The sequence below is a fragment of the Dromiciops gliroides genome, chromosome 2 (genome assembly GCF_019393635.1).
Source record: "Dromiciops gliroides isolate mDroGli1 chromosome 2, mDroGli1.pri, whole genome shotgun sequence".
Lineage (NCBI taxonomy): Eukaryota > Metazoa > Chordata > Mammalia > Microbiotheria > Microbiotheriidae > Dromiciops > Dromiciops gliroides.
This window is the reverse complement of record NC_057862.1, coordinates 620,961,876-620,984,457: the sequence shown is the minus strand read 5'-3', so window position 1 is coordinate 620,984,457 and position 22,582 is coordinate 620,961,876. Positions and strand designations below refer to the sequence as shown.

The 22,582-nt window shown below is 36.7% G+C and overlaps 1 protein-coding gene across 1 annotated transcript in view; it reads left to right on the top strand.

Annotated features, from left to right (window-relative positions):
- Positions 1–22,582, top strand: part of WWOX (WW domain containing oxidoreductase) — a 1,201,502-nt gene that overhangs the window by 58,728 nt on the left and 1,120,192 nt on the right. The window contains exon 5 of the mRNA XM_043984741.1: positions 18,526–18,632. Coding sequence (XP_043840676.1) covers positions 18,526–18,632 — 107 coding nt within the window. The remainder of the gene's footprint in view (positions 1–18,525; positions 18,633–22,582) is intronic.

Here is a 22,582-nt window from a genome sequence, read left to right as displayed (position 1 = left end):
TTTTTTCTTCCCCCAGCTGGCCAGCTCATGCACAGGGATTTTGCAGATCTCCATAGCTTTTGAAATGATGATTTAGAAGCTCTTTCATAAACTGCCAGTTCTTGAAGGGTCTAACACTATTAAACATTCATTACATTATACAGCCTCCAGAGAAGTCTGCTGATGCTTATTCATTGTGTGAGGTGACATTGGTTCTTTTCTTAAAATATTAATTTCATTTTTATTGTTATTTTTTGTTTTTACATCATCTCCATTTCCAAACGTATCCCTCTACCTTTCCCTACCCAGAGAGCAATATCCCTTATAACAAATATCCTGGGTTCTTATGTCAGGCAAATGCATTCTTTGGTGAATCCTGTCATGCTAGAAAGGCCCAACATGTAGGCCTACCAAAGATTGTTATGTCTGTTGCCTGAGGACCAGCCTAAGGAAGTGTGAAGAGGCCCGTTACCAAAAGGTTGTCCACCAGGCAATGATTTATGAATTCATGGATCAATAATGTGGCCTCTTTGACCTCTGCAACAAGATGTAAACTTTGCTTCCTCTTGCCACTCCATTTAGAATGTAAACTTGAGGTCTTCTAACAACAACAACAACAACAACAACAACAGTTTTGTATCCCCAGTGCCAAGTACAATGTCTTGGATAAAGCAGTTGCTTAATAAAGGTTTATAGTATTATTGTCGTGTATTGCTTCTGGTTATAGGAAGTATCATTTAATATAAGGTATTTTCAAGTTGAAGTAAAGAGTTATCATGATTTGTCTTTTCCCTACACCTTCTACATAACGGTAACTTCTAAAAATAATAAACCAGAAGTTATTTCGAAATGATTTTATTGGTAAAAATTATTTGCCACTGTAGAGGTATATCCGATCTCTCTTTGTGCTTTTTCATGAGTTTAGTTTCATAGAGATCTTTGCCTATTTCTCTCCTGTCCCCAAATAAATACTTTAAAGTAATTGTTTGAATAATAGGCCTGGTTCTTTTTTTTCCAGCATGGTGTAGAAGAAAGAGTTAACACTTTGAAGAACTCTAACACTAGCTCTGCTATATCACATCAGTCAGTTCATATCTCTGAGGTTTGATTTCTTCAACTATAAGATGAAGTTCTTAAGATCTTCCACCACTCCTTATTTTGAAGGATTTTTGTAAGGAAAGCACTTCGCAAACCATAAAGCATTAATGTGAGCTCCTCTTATTGCCATAAGTTAGTGTGGATATGGTTCACTTATCAGTATTGTTAACATATACAGTAGAGCATTCAAAATTATTAATTTCCATAGTAGGACTCAGTGCTCATGGACACAGAAAACTTCAAGTAGCAAATTGCTGAGTCCTCTTTGCTAGAAAAAAAAAGTAATTAAGGAAATATGAATGAAGAGTGAATTTTGATGGTTTTGAAAAATTGCTGAATTTCCTTGATGATAGTTTTTAAAACTTTTACATGACGTTTGCATTGCAATGAATTTAATTTCTCCAAGAGGCAAAATTACCACTATTTTAAGGATGAGTAAAGGTTGGATTTTTTTTTTTTTTTGTGAGGCAATTGGGGTTAAGTGACTTGCCCAGGGTCACACAGCTAGTAAGTGGTAAGTGTCTGAGGCCGGATTTGAACTCAGGTACTCCTGACTCCAGGGCCAGTGCTCTATCCACTGAGCCACCTAGCTGCCCCAAGGTTGGATTTTAAAAGTTGTTATGTTGTCCACATCAGAATTTTGAGATGGAATAGGCTTTTCAATTTTAAAAGCTGTTATTGTAGTGGTGTTTTTTAAAAATCCAATTCTTTTCCAGCCAACTTTTAATTGGTTGAAGGTGAAAACTATCCCAGGAGGTAGGATCATGACTTCATCATCCTATAGTATAAGGATTTAGGGGGAATATCTTTTTTGTGGAGGATAGTTGTGACAGATCTGTTTATTTTAAGTCATGAGGAAGTCTTATCTTTAGCAAATAGAACAGTAACTTATACCCTAGCCATGAAAGGAAATCATAGAACAGCTGTGAAAACAATAAAGTGTTCTGTAATAGAATATGAATGCACTTGCAAATTCAGAATTTTTTTTTTCTTTTATTGAAGAAGCTATAAATTAATTCATCAGAATAAAACCCCAGAACTTGAGGGTCAGTCTTTCCATTTCTTTTTTTTTTTTTTTTTTGGCAGGGCAATTAGGGTTAAGTGACTTGCCCAGGGTCACATAGCTGGTAAGTGTCAAGTGTCTGAGGCTGGATTTGAACTCACGTCCTTCTGAATCCAGGGCCGATACTTTATCTATTGTGCCACCTAGGTGCCCCAGTCTTTCCATTTCATAAACAACAGAAGTGTTTTGTTTTACTTTGATACTGTTGGTCTGATGAAATTATAAGAGGTGGGGCAGCTAGGTGGCACAGTGGATAGAGCACTGATTCAGGAGGACCTGAGTTCAAATCCAGTCTCAGACACTTTACACACTTACTAGCTGTGTGACCCTGGGCAAGTCACTTAACCCCAATTGCCTCACCAAAAAAAAAACAACATTATAAGAGGTGACACCATTTGGGCTTATATTTTTTATGAGGCATGAGTGGTTGGGTCATTTGTTAGTTTTTTAACTTCCTGATATAGGCTTACCTTTAGAAGATGCTAAACATGTCTTAATCAGCATATATGTTGGAATTTAGAATAACAGGGCCCTTAAAATCCTAATACTAATGCCAAGAGATAACAGGAAACATACCTTCATAATATCTTTGAAAACCTGGGGACATATTTTGGTTGTTGGAGAGTTAACTACTGTCATAGACACAGAATCTGAATTGTAGAAGACCTCAGAAAGTAACCTAGTTCAACATATTCTTAAAAAACCCAGAGAAATGTTCATCCCAACCCTACAAGAAAACCTCCAATGATAGGAAAATGTCTCCCTCCATAAGCAACTAATTTTATTTGGAGACAACTCTTATTATTAGGAAATTTTTCCTTACATTGAGCTTTAGCTTCCACTCACTACTGTCCCCTCTGAGACCAAGTAGTATTAATGTAATTCCTCTTCTGTATAGCAACTTAGTGTTAAGGGCTAAAATTCTAGCTAAACTGTCTAAAATATCTAATGAGTGGTCGCCAATAAATTATAAGCTTTAGCAAGAGTTAAACTTTTAAGCATTTATTAAGGAGAATAAGAATTTGGTAAAGAGAGAGAAAAAGGCCTAGATTCCTATCTATTAAAGGGAGAGCACATTTCTAGCTCCGCTCTCCACCAGAGTCCAAAAGAAAAAGCGCGAGACTGAGCGCCAGTCTCTTCCTTCCTCCTCCCACTAGTCCGCGTCACTTCCTGACTCCTGAAGAAAAGACTCCTGGTCTTGCCCTCAAAGACCTTCGCTTCATGGGCAGAACTCTTCTACAGTTAGTATCCAGCAGGTGGCGTTATTCCAATCGTTACAGTCCCCCCTGTTGTTCCTCAAGAAACAAAATGTTTCCTTGATGGAACAGTAAAAAGAATATAATAACTATTGCTAACTAATAATATGTGAACAACAATATAGAAAAGGAAGAGAGGAAAGTTTTGTCCAGAGGGGCGATTTTTTTTTTTGTCCTCATGAACCGACGCTTTGACATTAGTCTTGCAAAGGGAGGGCCTCTGCAGAGAGTACATGTTACAGATGGTGTATATTATAACAGAAAGAGAAAAAAACAACAAAAACAACAAATCAAAACTGTTCATTTAAAGTCTCTGAAAGTCTTTTCTCAGATGTCCTCTAGGTGTAGTCGTGGAATGGAAGTCTTTTCAGGGGTTGATGTGTGGATGCTGGTAATCAGCCAGGAAAATTTCCTACAAAATTGAGCTTAACACAACTTTAAAATAGCTTTGTCAATAATCAAATCAAACAATGAAAGTTCTCAAAAACATGTCTAAGGGAATTCAGAATCTTGGTTGTTACACATGAAACATATAATAAAACAAAAATTGAACCATTCTTTAAAATTATAATATTACTATAGTCCCCCCTTATGGAGGGTATTTGAGAAGACAATTGCTGCGATATTAATTTTTAAAAATAATTTTTATCTTTGTTTCATCACTTTTTGCATCATCTGCCTAATTATCCTCATGCCATTATGAGAAATTAGAAAATCTAATATAATTGGTAACAGGTGTCAAGGCCAAATTCAACACTGTTATTTATCATGACACCTGAGATAATTATGGGGGTTACCATAAAAGAACAGAGAAATGATGGGATATGAGCATTCCCACACTTGAGCGATATGTACTGCCCATACAGTATGCCAGGCTTAAAATAGGTGGATGGAATATATGTCCATGCCACCAAACATATTGGAAGAAACTGAGTCAGACTTAATCAGATGCATGGGATTGAGATGTCCATGGCATCAGGCATATAGGAGGGAGCATAGAAGCCAGGTGTAGAAGTGAGATGGGTGGGATGAATACTTCCAGCCATCTGTACAATATTGTGGGGAAAAAGAGAATAAAATATTAAACCAAGAGAATCCAACCTCAACATTTGTCAAAAGCCGTTCCCTCGGCCATACCTTGACTTCATGCATGTCTCCCCTCATGTGACAGTTCAGTGTCTGCTCTTGCATGTATTCCTCTTGTGATTGGATGGCATCTTGGCCAACTGGCATCTGATAACTCAGAATAAAGGCAATTAATTGTCTTAAATGATAAGTTCCCATAATCCAAGTCTCATATGGATTTAAAATTGAGGATAATAAATGATTGCAAAAAATGTGAATACATCTTGACTCAAAATATAATATATAATTATGCAACAATTTCAAATAATACCCTTTTTTTTTAACTTAGTATACAATTACTTTTTTGAAAAATCTGAACATATTTAAATACAAGTTAAAGCACAACACAATCTCAAAGAAAACTTTTACAAATGTTCCCCTCTTTTTTTTTTTTTTTTGGAATATGCTTATCAAAAATAATACTTCTAGAATCAATTTACACTTGCCATGGCAAACAATTTGCCAGGGAAATGCTTTAAAGAGTTTGATCAAATAATCAGTTGAGAAAAAATAACAAAAACAAACAACTCAGAATATGGGAGCACAATACTCCTAGAATTAACATTGTATAATAAAATCAAAACCATCTTGCAATGTTTCAAAATTAGATAGACAAATGAATAGAAGAAAATACACATGGAACAATAAAATACAGTGAAATTCAAACTAAGGAAATCTAAATGAATATGAACTTAATATCAATAAGAGTATTATAAAATATAAACTTGATCACATGACTATAAAAAGCTTTTACAAATATTCTCCTTGTTTTAAAAACTAAGTATAAGACACAATCTCAAAAGCATGAAAATCTCTATGAAAATAAACCCATACCATTAATTTCAAAATGTATATATAATAGCATAGAAATCCTATGTAACCTCTGAACTGACATTAATACTCTGAGTGAATTCAGAACACTTTTGATTCCGATATCTAAAATCCCCAACACTCGTATCAATACCTTGCTGCTTACTTCTACATTTCTCTAAAATATATACCCTTCCATGGCAAAAGAAGCAGAGTCTTGAACTATGTTGATGGTTGTCATTCTTATTCAGTTTAAGTTTTTCTTCTTTAACCCCTTTATATTGTCTGTCAGTCTTTTCACCATACAAATGCTTTATAAGATTACTAATTAAAGACAAAAGCAGGTTAGCAAAATTATGAACAAAACAAGCATATCTGGAATTTAAAGAGTTTTCTAAGATTGTCTCAAAAGCACAGCCAGGCCGGGGAAGGGCTGAGCCTGAAGCTGCAAATGCAGGTAGAAAAAGTTGAGCATGCGCATCAGATCTCTGGACTTCCCAGGCAGGGGAAGCAATGGGCTTGGCCATAGGAGGAGTAGAGGGTGGGGTCTGGAGAGGAGGGGAGGGACCAGAGCAATTTGAATCAGACTTGATTTTGAACTCAGGCCTGGATTCCTCTTCCCCCACTTTGCCTCCAGGTGCTAGGGGATTAAAAGCTTCTAGAGGGTGGGTCATTGCCTCCAGGCATGCAAAATTAGAGCAACAATTAGTGTTAGAACTGGGAAAAGCTGCGGGAATCTCTTCAGGTTTCTCTGAAAAAGCATGGTTGGGAGAGGGAGAGATATTTCCTTGTGTGAGTAAGTTGCTGGCTCTTTTAACAAAAAGAAAAAGAAAAATAGAAAATCCACAAAAACAAAGCATTAACATGATCTTATCTCCCATTTGTCTGGTTAAACAGACCAAAATCAAAAATAGGATAATTAGGGAGTTTAAAAGGTCCATTCGAAAAAATTCAAAGGAAAAACACAGCCAGTACACCAGTACTTAGCAGTTAAAGGGAGAGGGAGGGGAAATTTCTTACCCAACCAGCAGATCAGAAGAAGACTGAGGGTTAGCTTTCCTCTTCGTGGTCAGCCATCTGTTAAGGGCTAAAATTCTAGCTAAACTGTCTAAAATATCTAATGAGTGGTCGCCAATAAATTATAAGCTTTAGCAAGAGTTAAACTTTTAAGCATTTATTAAGGAGAATAAGAATTTGGTAAAGAGAGAGAAAAAGGCCTAGATTCCTATCTATTAAAGGGAGAGCACATTTCTAGCTCCGCTCTCCACCAGAGTCCAAAAGAAAAAGCGCGAGACTGAGCGCCAGTCTCTTCCTTCCTCCTCCCACTAGTCCGCGTCACTTCCTGACTCCTGAAGAAAAGACTCCTGGTCTTGCCCTCAAAGACCTTCGCTTCATGGGCAGAACTCTTCTACAGTTAGTATCCAGCAGGTGGCGTTATTCCAATCGTTACATTAGTACTAGCTATTGGAAGATAGCTCTTAGGTTCCCCCTAAGTTTTCTCTTCAGTAGAAAAATACTCAGTTCTATTCATTCATCAGTCTTCAAATGGGACTATTTTAGAGACCTCTGCCATATTATTTGCCCTTCTCCAGAGCCAATCTTCCAGAGATTTTTTTGGAATAATTTTTTTTCTTGTCAAGAAAGAGCTGTCTCAAAGCTGAAGGACTAACTGCCTTTGAGCACAGTTTGAATGATCACATCAGAGGGGATTCCTGTTCAGTTAGAGTTTGTTAAGATGATTCCTGAGGTTCCTTCTAATTTAGAGTTTTCATTATTCTTTTTCTCTGGCTATGGCAAGTTTATCATCAAGTTGTACCTGAGATTTAAGGCTCCTCACAGTTTGTTCTAGCCTACCTAAAAGAAATCGAACCACATACCGTACCTTCACCACTTGAGAAAGCAAGAAATAGATATGATCCACACGAAGCCTTATAAAACATGTTTCTGCATTTCTCATGTTCTAGAAAAAAAAGCAAACAAAGTAAAAGAAAATGTGCTTCAATTTGTACTCTAAGTCCTTCAGTTCTCTATATGGAGGTCAACAGCATTTTACATCATGGATCTTTGGGTTTATTAAACACTAGATTACTATGGTAATTTAGTAATGTATACTGTATACCTAATATATTCTAGTGATCCATCACTCTATTTCTTAGCCACTTTCAGATTGTTTTGATGACTTCCAATTTGTTTGAGATCTGGTACTGATAGGCTACCTTCTTTCACTCCCCTCTCCCCTACCATTCCATGTATATTCTTGACCCTTTGTTCTTTCAGATGAATTTTGTTATTTTTTTTCTAGCTAGCTCTATGAAATATATTTTTTGGTAGTTTGGTCTGGCCCTGAATAAATAAATTAAATCAGGGAGAATTGTGACTTTTATTATATTGGTTCTGCCTCCCCATGAGCAATTAATGTTTCTCTAATTGTTTAGATCTTTGTTTGAAAAGTGTTTTATAATTGTGTTCATATAGTTCCTGGGTTTGTCTTGGCAAGTAGATTGCCAAGTATTTTATATTGTCTGCAGGTATTTTAAATGGAATTTCTCTTTCTCTCTTTTCCTGTTGGACTTTGTTGGTAATATATAGAAATGTTGATGATATATGTGGATTTATTTTGTATCCTACAACTTTGCTGAAGTTAGTTGTTTAAACTATTTTTTTTAGTTGATTCTCTAGTATTCTCTAAGTATACCATAATTTCATCTGCAAAGAGTGATAGCTTTGTTTCCTTATTGCCTGTTTTAATTCCTTCAATTTCCTTTTCTTCTCTTATCGCTTTTACTAACATTTCTAGTACAGTGTTGAATAATAGTGGTGACAATGGACATCCTTGCTCCACCTCTGATTTTGTTGGGATGTCTTCTAGCTTATCTCCATTACAGGTAATGCTTGCTGGTGGTTTAGATAGATATGTTTATATGTCATTTTAAGGAAAGCCCCATTTATTCTTATACTTTCTAATCATCTTGCCACTGGACCCAGAGGGCTCTGGAGGAGAGAGTGAGGTTGGTGACCTTGTACAGCCCTCCCTTACTTAAATCCAATTCATTGCAAGTCATGACATCTGTCATGGTCCTCTTTGAAAACAAAGGACAAACAGCAACAACAACAACAACAAGGTTCTTGGCATTTGCCACAGTTTGGTTTCAACCTGCCTTTCCAACTTTTTTTTTACTCTATTTCCCTTCATATTTTCTTTTTTTTTTTTTTCAGTCAAACTTGGGCTATTTCACGTTCTTTATTTTGTGTTTCACTCTCCGGCCTTTGCTCTTTTTTCCATTTCTCCTAGAATAAACTTCTCTCAAAATGATACCTGTTAGAATCATTCCCTTTATTACTAGTTTCTTCTAAAGGTGTTACCTCTCCTTCCAGATTGGGTGAGATAGAGACCTGGTCTTCCCTGTCCTCCCCACCCAAAAATAGGAAAAGAAGAGAAAATTAGAAAGGTCAGATGATCACAAATTCTGAACTGGAAAGCACTTTAGAGGCCACTGAGTCCAGCCCCCTTATTTTACGTGAGGAAACTGAGGCATAGACCAAAGAAAGGCTTTGTGTCCACAAAGAGGTTGTCTTTCCGTCTTACCCTGTCTGGATCAGCTAGCACCTAGAGTATTAACTGACATTGTTAGAGTGCTTTCAGAAAGGTTTGCAAAACTTAACACAAACATTAGCTCATTTTATGTTCACTCCAGTCCTGTGGAGTAATTACTACAATTATTACTATCCCCATTTTGCAGATGTTCTGCCAGAGTTGAAAAGCTAGTGAATGTTAGAGATAGGATTTAAATTCAGGTTTTCCTGACTGCAACTCCAGTTCCCTTTTTCCTTCGTAGTACATGTATGGTGGTTTTTGTTTACTTACATGAATCATCTTTTGTGTATCTCTTGAAAATAAAAATCTAGAAACTTTAAAAAAATTCACATCTTTTGTGAATCTATCCAATCTCTTCTCTCCCTTATCTAGGGAACTATCCTTTGTAGGAACAAAGAAAAAACTAATATATGTAGTGTTTCATACCCATAGATCCTCACTTCTGCAAGATGGGGAAAGAAGTACATAGACAGTACATTTTTGTGTTTCATTTTAGTGGATGTGATCTTGTTAGTATTTCTAAGGAAAAAATAATTTTAGATAGCTATCTTTATTTTGATTATCCTCTATTCATTAGTTTAATCCATGACCCTAAGAATTCACATTTGTCTTAATTTTCTCATTGTTCTTCTTAAATAGAATTGCCATTTGAGGCTTATATCAAAACTTATTCAACCAGAACAGTAGCTGAAGAAGTAGCCAGCCTGATGTCAGTTTTGGAATCTGTTGTATAGTTTTACAAAATATTACTTACTCCACATTTTAGAGCACAGAAATTTTAAATGCAGTCTGGTCACACATCAAAAGATCCTGTGTGCACAAACTATTTCCTACTTTTGCTTAGTCATTTCTTGGAATCTTGTCTTTCTCTTAAGTAACTTATGTAGATGTTTTAGTCAAGGTTTATTTATTTTGCAAAAGACATTTTAAAAGCTCTGTATAATGTGTTCCTAATTGTGGGTAATGCATTTAAGCAGTACTTTCTATTATTTTATGACAGAAATCCATCTTGTTTCCTGGGACTAGGTATCTGTGGAGAATATTTTAGAGGGTTTTTTTTTTATTCTTTCTGAGCTTAGATCTATACAGCCAAACTAATAAAGCATTTATGTAGTTGTTTTTTTATAATTCAGACAACCAGAACCTCACCCCCCCAACCCCCACCTTATGGAAGCACCTAACTATTTAGTTATTATAGAGTTTCTGAGGTACAGCTAACGTGATTATAGGTCAGAGGCAACTATGGATTTAGCTTAGAAGATCTTAGCTCAAGTCCTGGCCTTACTTTCCTAGCTTTTTGACCTTTGGCAAGCCTTCTAGCCTCTCTGAAACTCAACTTCCACTAGCTGCTTTGTAGAAATGGAAGAATTAAATGAAATAATATATATGAAATGGTATATAAATATCAACTATTTTTATTCATCTTCCGTAAATTCTGACTTTACTGTGGTGACTTGAAGTTAGTTCTTTTTTTTTTTTTTTTTGGCGGGGCAATGGGCTTAAGTGACTTGCCCAGGGTCACATAGCTGGTAAGTGTCAAGTGTCTGAGGCCAGATTTGAACTCAGGTACTCCTGAATCCAGGGCTGGTGGTGCTTTATCCACTGCGCCACCTAGCTGCCCCTGAAGTTATTTCTTCAAGGCATTGTGGGCAGAATTCCATCTCTCACAGAATGGGAAGGTGGTAGTAGTGCTGCTGCTGCTGCTGGTGTTTCCTCAGAGTCAAATAACAAAGGAGGTAGCTTGAGATGGAGAAAGAACTTGGAACCAAGAATTGAGACCCAGCCTCTGCCACTAATGTGTTACATGATCTTCATTCTCAGTCTCCCCATCTGTAATCTGAAGAAATTGGATTAGGTGACTCTTGAGGTTTCTTCTAGTTATAAAATTATGGGATTTAAGTTTTGAATTGCCCCCTAATTCAGCATGAAAGACAGTATGTCTTATAATAGGATGGTAGATTTTAAATTAAGGGAAGACTTGTATGGGAAGATGGACTTGTTGCTATGCATCTAAATAATTCATTTAAAATGTTTATCAGGAAAGAACCTTATTGTCAGAGGCCTTTTAATTGTGTACTCTTGCAGTATAATTTTTCTCTAATGCATCAAAATTATAAATTCATAATAGCAATTTAATATAGAAACCATGAGCGTTCCAAGTCCTCTGGACACTTTAATAAAAATGGTAATTAAAAACATAATTTACAGTAAATGGAAACTGTGTCCACGTAAATCCACAATCTGAGGAAATGAAAAAAATTCTAAACCAAAATTCACATTGAGCCGTCTGAATTGTCTGATAGCTTATGGAATCACTGGGAATGGTTATTATTCAGGACTCTATCCAGGTCTCTTTATCTTGATTTTGGTTCACTCATTTCACATTTCTTAAGAGGCAGAATGGGGTAGCTTCACAATGAAGCCAATTGGGATTTAGTTCTGACTCTGTTGCAAATTTAGCTACATTTGTTTATGATTGACTTCTCTAGATCATATAAAGAGATTGGTCTAAAATATCTTGCCTTACATCTTTCACGTTCTAAGATTTTCTCATCTGAGTATTATTTTGCTGTGTGCCAACATGGCTTATAGGGACAGCTGAAAGACAGGATAGGATGTGAAGGTGAACTATGGTTTGGTATCTGGGGCAGAGTAGGAGATAAAATGAGTTAGTTATCACTCATTAATTCAATTACTAATCAACTGTCTGGATAGGAACTCCAAAAATGACTGAATTACCTTCTTTAGGGAATGGAAGCACAGACTCTGGAGGATGAGGTGTCGAGGTTCCTATTTGGTGTGGAGGGTGATTGTCTAGATGGGCAGAAAAGCGTAGAAGGGGCCACAGGCACATGGCAAGTTGACCTAGATGGTTAGTCGGGATGAACCTCTTCGAACAAGCACACTCTTTTTGACAGCCCTTTCAGATATTTAATGCTTCCTGCTCCGCTAACTTTCTGCACTGCTCTACCTCCTCACCAGCAGCTTTGCTCACCTCCAGATGGCTCTACCCTGGGGCCTGCTCTCCTAATTGCTGCAGTTCTGGCTGGGATCATCATTTTATGAGGGACCTCAGCCATGCTCCTTTCACTCTCTTCTCAGCTCACTTTCTGAACTGTTCCACCTCTTCACCTCTTCATAATAGGGACCATCTTTTTTTTCTTGTTTTTATATTTCTTCACTTAGCACACTAGCTGGCATATAGTAAGTGCCTAATAAAGGTGCTCTCCACTATCCTCTTTGGATAAGTCACTTAATTGCTTTAAGCCTCAGTTTCCTTATCTGTAAAATGGGGATAGTAATAATTGTGATACTTACCTCGCCTTACCAACCTCAGGATTGTTGTATATGTAAAGAGCTTAGCAAACTTGAAAGCCCTCTATCAGTGCCAGTTCTTATTACTCTAGATATGACCTGACCAGGGCAAGGGTAGGATAGGAAGATTACCTCCTTGTGCACACTGTGACTTAAAATAGTAGGATAACAGAATTTTTGGCTGCCGTGCTACAGTCTGAAATTGACTCACATCAGTGCCATTAAAACTTCTAGATCTTTTTCAAGAGAACTGTTGTCAAACCATGTTTTCTTCATCTCTCCATAACTTGAATAGTTAATTTTTTTAACCTAAAAAGTAGAATTTTAAATTTATACTTGTTAATTTTTTTGATTAGATTTTGCCTAATACTCTAGATGAGGGCTTCTTAAATTTTTTCCACTCGTGACCCCTTTTTACCCAAGAAATTTTTTACATGGCTCCAGGTATGTAGGTATACAAAATAGAGATTAATGACTATAGGTCAACAATCACATCAAGTAATCATTCAACAAGTGTTTAAAAAGTATCTACTACGTTTCAGGAACTGTTCTAGGTGCTGGTTTGACAAAAGTTGTTTTTAATAATCTAGGGGAGAGGTGATTAGGGCTTCACTTAAAGTGGTAGCTGTGTGAGTAGAAAGAAGGGGTAGAAATGGCAAGATCTATCAACTGATTGGAAAAGAGGGGTGAAAGATCATGAGGAGTTGAAAATAAGGTTACGATCCTTGGAGGCTGGAAAAATGGTGGTACCTTTGACAGAAATAGGAAAGTGCGGAAGAGGAATGGATTATTGAATTGGAGCTGTCCCTGGAACATTGAATTTGAAATATCGAATATTCAATTGGTGATGAGGGACTGAAACTTACCAGAGAGTAAGTTATACAGTGTCCCAAAATTCTTAGTGAAATTTTATTTTAAGTTTAATAACTTTACATTAATGTAAATGTTAAGGAATCATTATGAATATATTCTTATATATAATATTAATATAATATGCTTATTGTATTAGAACCTATTTAAGGTATATATTTTTTTTAAGGTAGAATCTTTATAGTATTGATTTTCATACCCAATTAAGACCTTGCAAAAGAGATTGCAGCTTTTGGGTCAGTCTGTTATGTAATCAGAAAGGGTATGATTTTATTTTAGCTTTGTGCAAAACCGTGTTTTAAATCCCAATAAAGTAAGAGATTAAAATTAGACAGGTAAAAACTCGGAAGAATATTTCATTGTAGAGTATAGAATATCTGACCTGGTATCTCAGTAAAATTTTACATCTGGTGGTAACCCTAATGATCATCTTCTAATCTCTTTATTCCCTTGCTCCCTATATGACTGCTCCTTCTCAGTTTCCTTTTCTGGATTTTCATCCCAGCCACCCTCTCTAACTTTCGGTGTCCCTGAGTTTCTGTCCTGGGCCCTCTTCTTTTCTTCCTATGTATGATCTCATTTTGGTGACTTTATCAGCTTCTGAGGCTCCCGTTCTCATTTTCATAAAGCTCACTGAAAGAGGTGGGGTCAGCTTTGGTTTTCTGACTTCTGTTACTCTTTTCATTGTTTCATGCTGCCTTCCTGACAATAGCTTTGACTGAATTATATTTATTTTCATGACAACTCATAGAATGCTTTTATTCACAAATACTGCTAGGTCTTGATTAATGAGAATAAGTAAATTCATTGAAGTAATTGTAGTATTTGAGTTTGCACTATTTGAATTTATAATTATATGCACAATATGGTAATTTGTTTTAGCCAAGTGGAAACATGCAATCAGAATTTTAAAAAATAAGTTTTTTATATGTTTATGTAACTGCAAAGTATGAGATTTCTGATTAAAATATATTACAAAGTAATAAAGTAATGATAAAAAGAAAAACAAATAAAAAATGTTGAACATCATACCTAAATATAAGCTTCCTGATGATATAAAAATGTTGTTATTGTTGTCTAAAATATTTTATTCATTTATTTGTTGGTGGGCAATGAGGGTTAAGTGACTCGCCCAGGGTCACACAGCTAGTAGGTATCAAGTGTCTGAGGCCTGATTTGAACTCAGGTCTTCCTGAATCCAGGGCTGGTGCTTTATCCACTGTACCACCTAGCTGCCCCCTGTCTAAAATATTTTAGCAGTATACACTGAACTGTTGATCTTGTAAGTTTTCCTATATACGTTGATGGGAGATAATTTCATCCATATCAGTGAATTTGCTTGTTGACATGTCCCATAGTGAACCAAGTATAGCTGAATGACCTGTTGTTATTGATGAGTCAGACCCCATTTAGGATTTTCTTGGCAAAGATATGATTTGTCATTTCCTTTTCAGTGCTTTTGGGTGTTGGCCAAAACCCATTATTTCTTATAGTTGCAAATTCAGAAGGTATCTAGAAATCTATCTAGACCTCTTGTTTTTTTCTCTTACCTTTTATGATTGTGGGTAAATTCTTTTGAATTGAAAGTGAAGTAGTTTTTGGCTACTTTATATTGCTTCCATATGGCTGTCAGCATTTCATTAGGCTGATTGATGTAGCACATCAGTCAGGAAGATTTCTTCTGGGTGCTTATTTCCATCAGGTGTTGGAACAGCTGGTCTACAAATTCTGTTTTTGTTGTTGTTGTTGTTATTGTTTTCTATTTCCCCCCCTAAAAGATCTCAGTCCTTTTTGAATCCTGGAGGTACCACTATTAAAATTTATTGCCATGGCCTAGCACCACTAATGCTGATGACTGATCTTCACTTTGTGATTTGGTAGTGTGGAATGGTAGAAAGAGCTTTGGCTTTGTAATCCGAGGACATGGGTTTGAATTCTGGCTCTGCTGTTTGCCACCTGTGTGACCCAGGGCATGTTCGCTAAACCTCTGCCTTTTTTTTCTTCATCTGTAAAATCATGGGGTTTAAGTAAATAACCCCTGAGGTCTCTTCTTGCTCTAAAACTACATTCCTATGAATATGCTTCTATTTCCTCTAGACATATTGAAGAAGAACCTAATCTAAAAGTGTGCAGAGACAATATTTGAATTTCTTTGAGAACTTGAATGATTTAACATATCTGTTCCCTTTTCTCTAGTCTCACAGCCACTCCCCGAGCTTCTGCCCTTACCATCTCACTTAGACTGTTGTAATAGCCTCCTAATTGTTTTTCTTGTTTCCATACTTTCCCCTTTCCAATACATCCTTCACCCAGTTGCCAAATTAATATTCTTAAGATTAAGATTTGACCAGGCCATTTCACTGCTCTGAAATTTCAGTGCCTCTCTGTTGCCCCAAGAATGAAATATGGGTTCTTTAGTATGGCATTTAAGCCCTCCACTTTTGAGCTTATCTTTTCAGATTTAGTTCATATTATTTCCCTTCATACACTTTACATTCTAGTCAAAGTAGCCTAATAGCTTGCTATCCCATCTTTCAGCCCCAGGCCTTTGCATAGGTTATCCTCCATGCCTACTTTTATCTTCCCCTAGCATTCACCTTATACTATCTCTCCCTTCTTTCAGTACTCAGCTCAGGTGGCACTTCCTATCTGAAATATTTCTTGAGCTCCTTTGTTGTTAATATTCTCTCTTTTTTTTTGGGCCTCTCTTTTTTCTTTTTCTTTTTTTTTTATTTGCGGGGCAATGAGGGTTAAGTGACTTGCCCAGAGTCACACAGCTAGTGTCAAGTGTCTGAGGCCAGATTTGAACTCAGGTCCTCCTGAATCCAGGACCAGTGCTTTATCCACTGTACCACTTAGCTGCCCCTGTTAATACTCTCTCTTCAAGGTATTTTGTGTGTTTTTAAAAATCTGTGTATCTATCTCCAGTGCCTGGCATAATGCCATTCTCTTTGTAATGTCGACTGGACAGAAGCTGTCCCTAACCTGTGTATGGCCAGAGCCAAACAGAGCAGGCCAGAGACAGGTGAATCAGGAATTAGAAAGAGGTTTTATTTTCAAAGTGAGAAAAAAGCTTTCAAGCAAGAAGTTATAGACACATGTGCCAGGGCCTGCCCCTAGTAGGGGGGAGGCAGAGGCAGTGTGGGGAGATCTCAGTACTTATACTAGTGTCTGTCCAGAGAGTTTTAACCCTGATAATAAGGGAGCAGCAAGCATATAGCAAGTTTGATTCATTGCTGGACTTTCTGAGTTTTTCATGAGAACACCTGGTTAATTGTGAGTAGCCCAGAGTTGTGAGATCATCTAGAGGGTTACTGCAAAGGATTGTTGTCCTGCCAAGTTCAGGGCACAGTTTGTTTGCTGGACCTTAGCTCTGGAAAACAGGGGTCTAAGTTTTATTTTGTTAGTAGGCACTGAATTAATGCTTATGGAATTAAACTGAATTGAAATGTGGACTATTAGTATCACCAGTTAAGACTTTTTTTTTTTTTTTTTTTTGCGGGGCAGTGGGGGTTAAGTGACTTGCCCAGGGTCACACAGCTAGTAAGTGTCAAGTGTCTGAGGCCAAATTTGAACTCAGGTCCTCCTGAATCCAGGGCCAGTGCTTTATCTACTGTGCCACCTAGCTGCCCCAGTTAAGACTTTAAAATTCATTCTAGAATATAGGACATGGGACGGTCTTTGAAGTAATAACCATCTTACCCAGGTTTCTCTAAAATAGTGTAGTTCAACTGGATTCTTGAGTCAGTTTATTGACCTGGAGGTGGCTCCAAACACTATTATGTGCTTTACTGCATTTACTTAAAAAACCAGGGTCAGCCTCATACCAAAGTGAATTAATTATTGAAAGAGAAATTTGGAGAGTTATATTGATAATGGTGATTCACATTTATACAGTGCTCTGCAGTTTATATTGTTTTCTTGAAAATAATCTTGTGATTTAGATTGTACAGGTATTACTAGACCCATTTTCAAGTTAAAGAAAAACAAGTTACTTCCCTAGGGTTAACTGGCTAATAAGTGGAAAAGCCAGGACTTGGGACTCAAATCCAATACTCTGATTCCAAGTCCAATTCTCTTTGCATTTACCTGTTTTAAATTCTATAGAATTGACTGACATCATTTCTTTCTCTCTCATTTTGCTTCTGCCCTTTCTTTCCTGTACCCTTTCCTTTATTGCTTATCTCTACATTTCCCTCTCTGCTTTTTAATATAATTGATTTATCTGTACAAGTACTTTCAGGAGGGCTTTAGTGAGATTCTATAATGTATATTTCATGTATATCAGCTTTTTAAGGTTATATACATCTTTTCCTAAATGGACACCTATTTACAACTTATCGTGTACCCCCTATACCTGGCTCTCAATAGATAGCTATGTCCTGCTGCTAAAGCAGCTTTGGGACAAGGTGAATTCAGGTCAGAACCTGAGCTTTTATGTAGAAAAATCCAGGTTGACCTGAATAAACACTAGGTCAGTTTATAATCCATGATATACAGTACTATGCTTGCCTTGGGGAAAAGGAAGAATCTGACTTTTAAATTAAGGAAACTGCTGGAAGGCCTGGGGATCTGGGGAGAGGTTGGGTAGCATTAAAGCAGCTCCACAATTTTCACAATTTGTCTGAAAAAGATCTGGAGGTTTTAGTGGATTGTAAATTCAGTATCATTGGGGATAGTATAGCTACAAAAACTAATGCAACCTTCATTTGAATTAAGATTATAATAGTGTCCTTAATAAAGGGTTAGTAGTACTACTATGCTTTAGCCTTGTACTTCTACCAGTCAGTTAATTAACAGGAATTTTTTTAAAAGTGCATACGATGCATCAAGGACTTGGCCAAGTGCTAGTTACAAAAAAAAGTAAAGGGTCCTTGGCCTCAAGGAACTCACATTCTAATTGCCCTATGGGATCATAGATTTGAAGCTAAAGGAGGATTTAAAGACCATTTGTGTAATATCACTTTATGAATGATAATAGAGCAACAAGGGTAGAGGAAATAGCTGATGCAAAGGGGTGAAAAGGGTACATGGAATGTTGAGTGGATGGAATAGATGGGAAGGATGGTTCACCTGCAATGTAGATTTTATTACAGACAGTAATATGATACAAAGTATTGCTGAGAGCCCAGTTTTGGAGACTGTTTTTTATTCTAAAGGATGTGGGAGAGCCCCTGAAGAATTTTGAGCTGGAGAATAATGAGATCAGACTTGTGATGGAGAGTAGGTTTAGGTGAAGGGACGGAACAAAGGAAAGTATGATTGGTGAGAATTATTTCAAGTGTAAGATCACAAAATTATCATAGTTACACTGATGGCAAGATCTAGGTAATGGCTGCCCCATGGGTAGCCAAGCGGGTGTTTTGTTAACATATACATCCTCTGTTCTTTCTTTCCTTTTCTTTAAACCATAGGATTTGAAACAGCAAAGTCTTTTGCCCTTCATGGTGCTCAAGTCATCCTGGCCTGCAGGAATATGGCAAGAGCTAATGAAGCTGTGTCACGCATTTTACAAGAATGGGTAAGAAAACAATTATTTTTTTTAAATGCAGCATTTATATAATACTGGTAAATAACAAAAGGTGTGAATATTCTTCCTTGTTGCAAAGTCATCTTTACTTTGGGTATATATTATGCACATATAAAAAGGAAATCATGTAAACTGAATTTGTTTACTGTTCATTGTATATCTTTTTTTTTTTCATCAGTTCAACCAACATTTATTAAGTTCCTTCTCTGCACAAGGCATCATACTAGGTATCAGGAACTCAAAGGCATATATGCAGTAGTCTCATACTCAAGGAAGTTAGCCTTCTATATAGGATCAGGTTGTTGTACCACATGCATACATAAGTGTAATTAAAGACAGTTTGAGGAGGGAGATAATATATTAGCTCCTGGCAGTCAGGAAAGATTAATTTGGAACTTAATATCTGAACAGAGCCTTAAAGAAAGGAAAGGATTCCGACAGGTGGACATGAAGGAGAAAGCATTATAGACACCAGAAACAGATTTTGTGAAGTCACATAGATAGTAGACTATGTGCTGAGTCTTGCAAAACAAACCTAGTGATTTAGTTTGCTTGAAAAGTAGTCAAGGGAATAATACAAAATAAGGCAGAAAAGGTTAGTTGGAGATAGAGTGTAGAGGTCCTTGAATCTCAGGTTAGAAATTTTATATTTGATCTTGGCTGCATTGGGGAAACCATTGAAGATTTTTAAGTAGGGGAGACATTTAGAAGACTTGTATCTTCAAAAGATCCTAAAATCTTATCATTTGAAGGGACTTTGGAGACCAGTCTGTCCTAGAATTAGAATCTCAACTACATAGTCAACAAGTAGTCACCCAGTCTTTGCTTGTGCCAAGGTAACCCACTCTATTTTTTGATGGCTTTAATTTTTAGGAAGTCTTTTCTTATATGTAAGGAAGCCTAACTTCATATTTCTGCATCTTCTACTTATTGCAACTAGTTCTGCCCTCTGGGGTCAAGATAAAGCTGTCTAATCCTCCTTTCCTTCAAGTACTTGCAGATAGCTTTCCTATTCCTCCTTACTTTCTGTTCTGCAGACTAACTGAATTTTTATGTGAATTATGTGAAATGTTGATGCCAGTGATCATGCCTCCATGCATGCATGGTATTGTGGGGGCCAAATTTAATATATGAAGAGTTAATTGGGTGGCTTGCCTAAATATTGGGGTCCCAGAGATAATGAGGGACCTCTAGGTTTAAAGCTTCCTCCCCTCAGAAACTGCCTTCTTAGATATTTCTCCCAGGCCAATAAGAAAGGAGCCTTACAGCTTCTGTTCCACAGATGTTTTATTAGGGAGAATAAAGTAAACAGCACAGGTGAAATTAATAAAATCAAAGCTAAGGAAATAGGGAAAAAGAAATAGGGATGATCCTCCTAGCTCTAACCTAAGTCTATTCAAAAGAGCAGAGTACCTTATCACCTGGAGCTTGTAGCTTCAATAGAAAGCACAACTTATAACCAGGCTTGAATAACTCGGCTGCTGCTCCTTCTCACACCACTGCCAGGGAGGAAGAAGGAAGAAGGAAGAAAGGAAGAGAGAGAGCTCCAGAAGAGACTCAGCCTCCCCACGGCAAGTGTCTAATTTTCCTCCCCCAAAAGGGGAGGTCCTTCAAAAACTGCCTGTGGAGAGAGGCTTCTCTTTCTGACCTCAGTACCATATGTAGCTTCAGGGCGGGTCAGGTGTGGCCCCTTCCAAATGAGTCAGCCGAATCCTAATAATTTTACCACAGTATGGGCTCCTGGATCTTTACTGTCATGGGTGCCTTCCTCAGGATAACTTCTAGTTTGCCATTGTCTTTCCAAAAATATGCCACCCAGAACAGAATACAATAATTCAGGTGTGGTTTGACCAGGATAGTCAGTGTAGAGGGACTCTTATCTCCCTAGTCCTGGAAAATATGCCTCTCTAAATGCAGTCTAAGGTTACATTAGTTCTCAGATCTTACTGTGGACATAATAAGCTTACAGGCTACTAAAATCTGTGAATTTTTTATGTCTATTCTCAGAACCTAGTTCATGTCATATCTTACTTATAAAATTGACTTTGTGAAACCATGAGTAAGACTTAGCATTTATCACTATATTAAATTAATCTTTATTGCATTCAGTTCAGTGTTTTAGCCTGACAATATCTCTTTGAATCTTGACTCCATTATCTATGGTGTTAGCTGTCCTGCCCAACTCTATTTCATCTATAGAGTTGATGAACATACCACTCATGTCTTTATACAAGTCACTGATTAAAATGATAAACAGCATTGGGCAAAGTATTAGTCTCTGGGCTGCCTAACTGGAGACTTCCTTTAAATTTGAACCATTAATTGTTATTGAGTCTATCCATATACCATTTTTTAATTCACCTAACTATACTTTCACTTAGCTCCTATTTCTCAGAAGAATCAGGAAGGGAAGGGAAAAGGAATACTCTAGAAATAAAAGAGTGAGAAAAGTTGGGGGAAGTCATCTCACATTATTAGGGTATGTAAGTGGAGGACTATAGAAACAAGGAGAAGGTACAGGGGGAATAGATGATAGTTGAACCATATTTTAATCTGAACTATTCAAAGGAGGGCAAGAGGGCCTTTGAAGAAATAACTAACAATTAAATGGAGACTAAATAAGTTAATCCTAAAGAATTGGTGGATCAGAGAACAAATCATAGAAAAAAAATCAATAATTTTCATTAAAGATAATGACAACAATGAGTCAATATACAAAAATGGGATGCATCCAAAGAAATCCTTAGGGGAAAATTTTATGTATCTAAACATTTTCTTCAACGAAAGAAAGAACAAATGAATGAATTAGACATTTAACTAAAAATGCTATGAAACCAACAAATTAAAGACCCCAATTTAAAAGACCGGATCCTGAAAATCAAATAAGAGATTAACAAAATTGAAAACAAAAACCTATTGGATTAACAAATGAAACTAAGAGCTAACAATAGATAAACCACCTACTGTTTTGATTAAAGAAGGGAAAAACAAACTATCATTATAAAAAATGAAAAAAGTGAATTGACAATAAATAAAGATGAAATAAAGGAAATTTTTAGGAGCTTTTCTGCCCAATCATATGTCAATAAAACTAATGATTTAATTTAAATTAAAGACTATTTATAGAAATGCATAATGTTCAGAATAGAACAATAAACAGAGGATTTAACCTAAAAAATTGAACCTAAAAGAAATTGAGCAAACCACCATGATTCCTCAAGGAAAATTTGAGCAACAAAACTAAAATTGGGACCAGACATATTTACCAGATGTAAACAGTGAATTTTATCAGGCCTTCAAAGTACAATGAATTGTAATATTGTATAAGCTGATTGGGTGGGGCTGGGTAGAAAGGATAAGAAATAGTCCTAGCAAATTCCTTATGTGATCCAAAGCTGGTTTTGATACCTAAACCAAGGAGAGTAAAATTGTGTTGTAGCTCAGTTGTTTAGTCATGTCCAGCTCTTTATGACCCCATGGACCTCCACTATTTTCCAAAGTCTGTCCAAGTTCATGTTTGTTGTTTCCAGGACACTATCTATGCATCTCATCCTCTGCCATCCCCTTTTACTTTTGCCTTCAATCTTTTTCAACATCAGTCTTTTCCAGTGAGTCCTGTCTTTTCATAAAGTGACCAGAGTATTTCAGCTTCAGCATTTGACCTTCCAGTGAATAGTCTGAATTAATTTCTTTAAATATTGATTGATTTGATCTCCTCAGAAGTCTTCTCCAGCATCACAATTCGAAAGTGTCAATTGTGTAGTACTCAGTTTTCCTTGTAGTTTAATTCTCATAGCCATACATTTGACTATACATTCCTTTGTTGGCAAGGTGATGTCTCTGCTTTTTAGTATGCTTTCCAAATTTGCCAAAGCTTTCCTTCCAAGGAGCAAGTGTTTTTTGATTTCATGGCTGAGTTGCCATCTATGGTGATCTTTGAG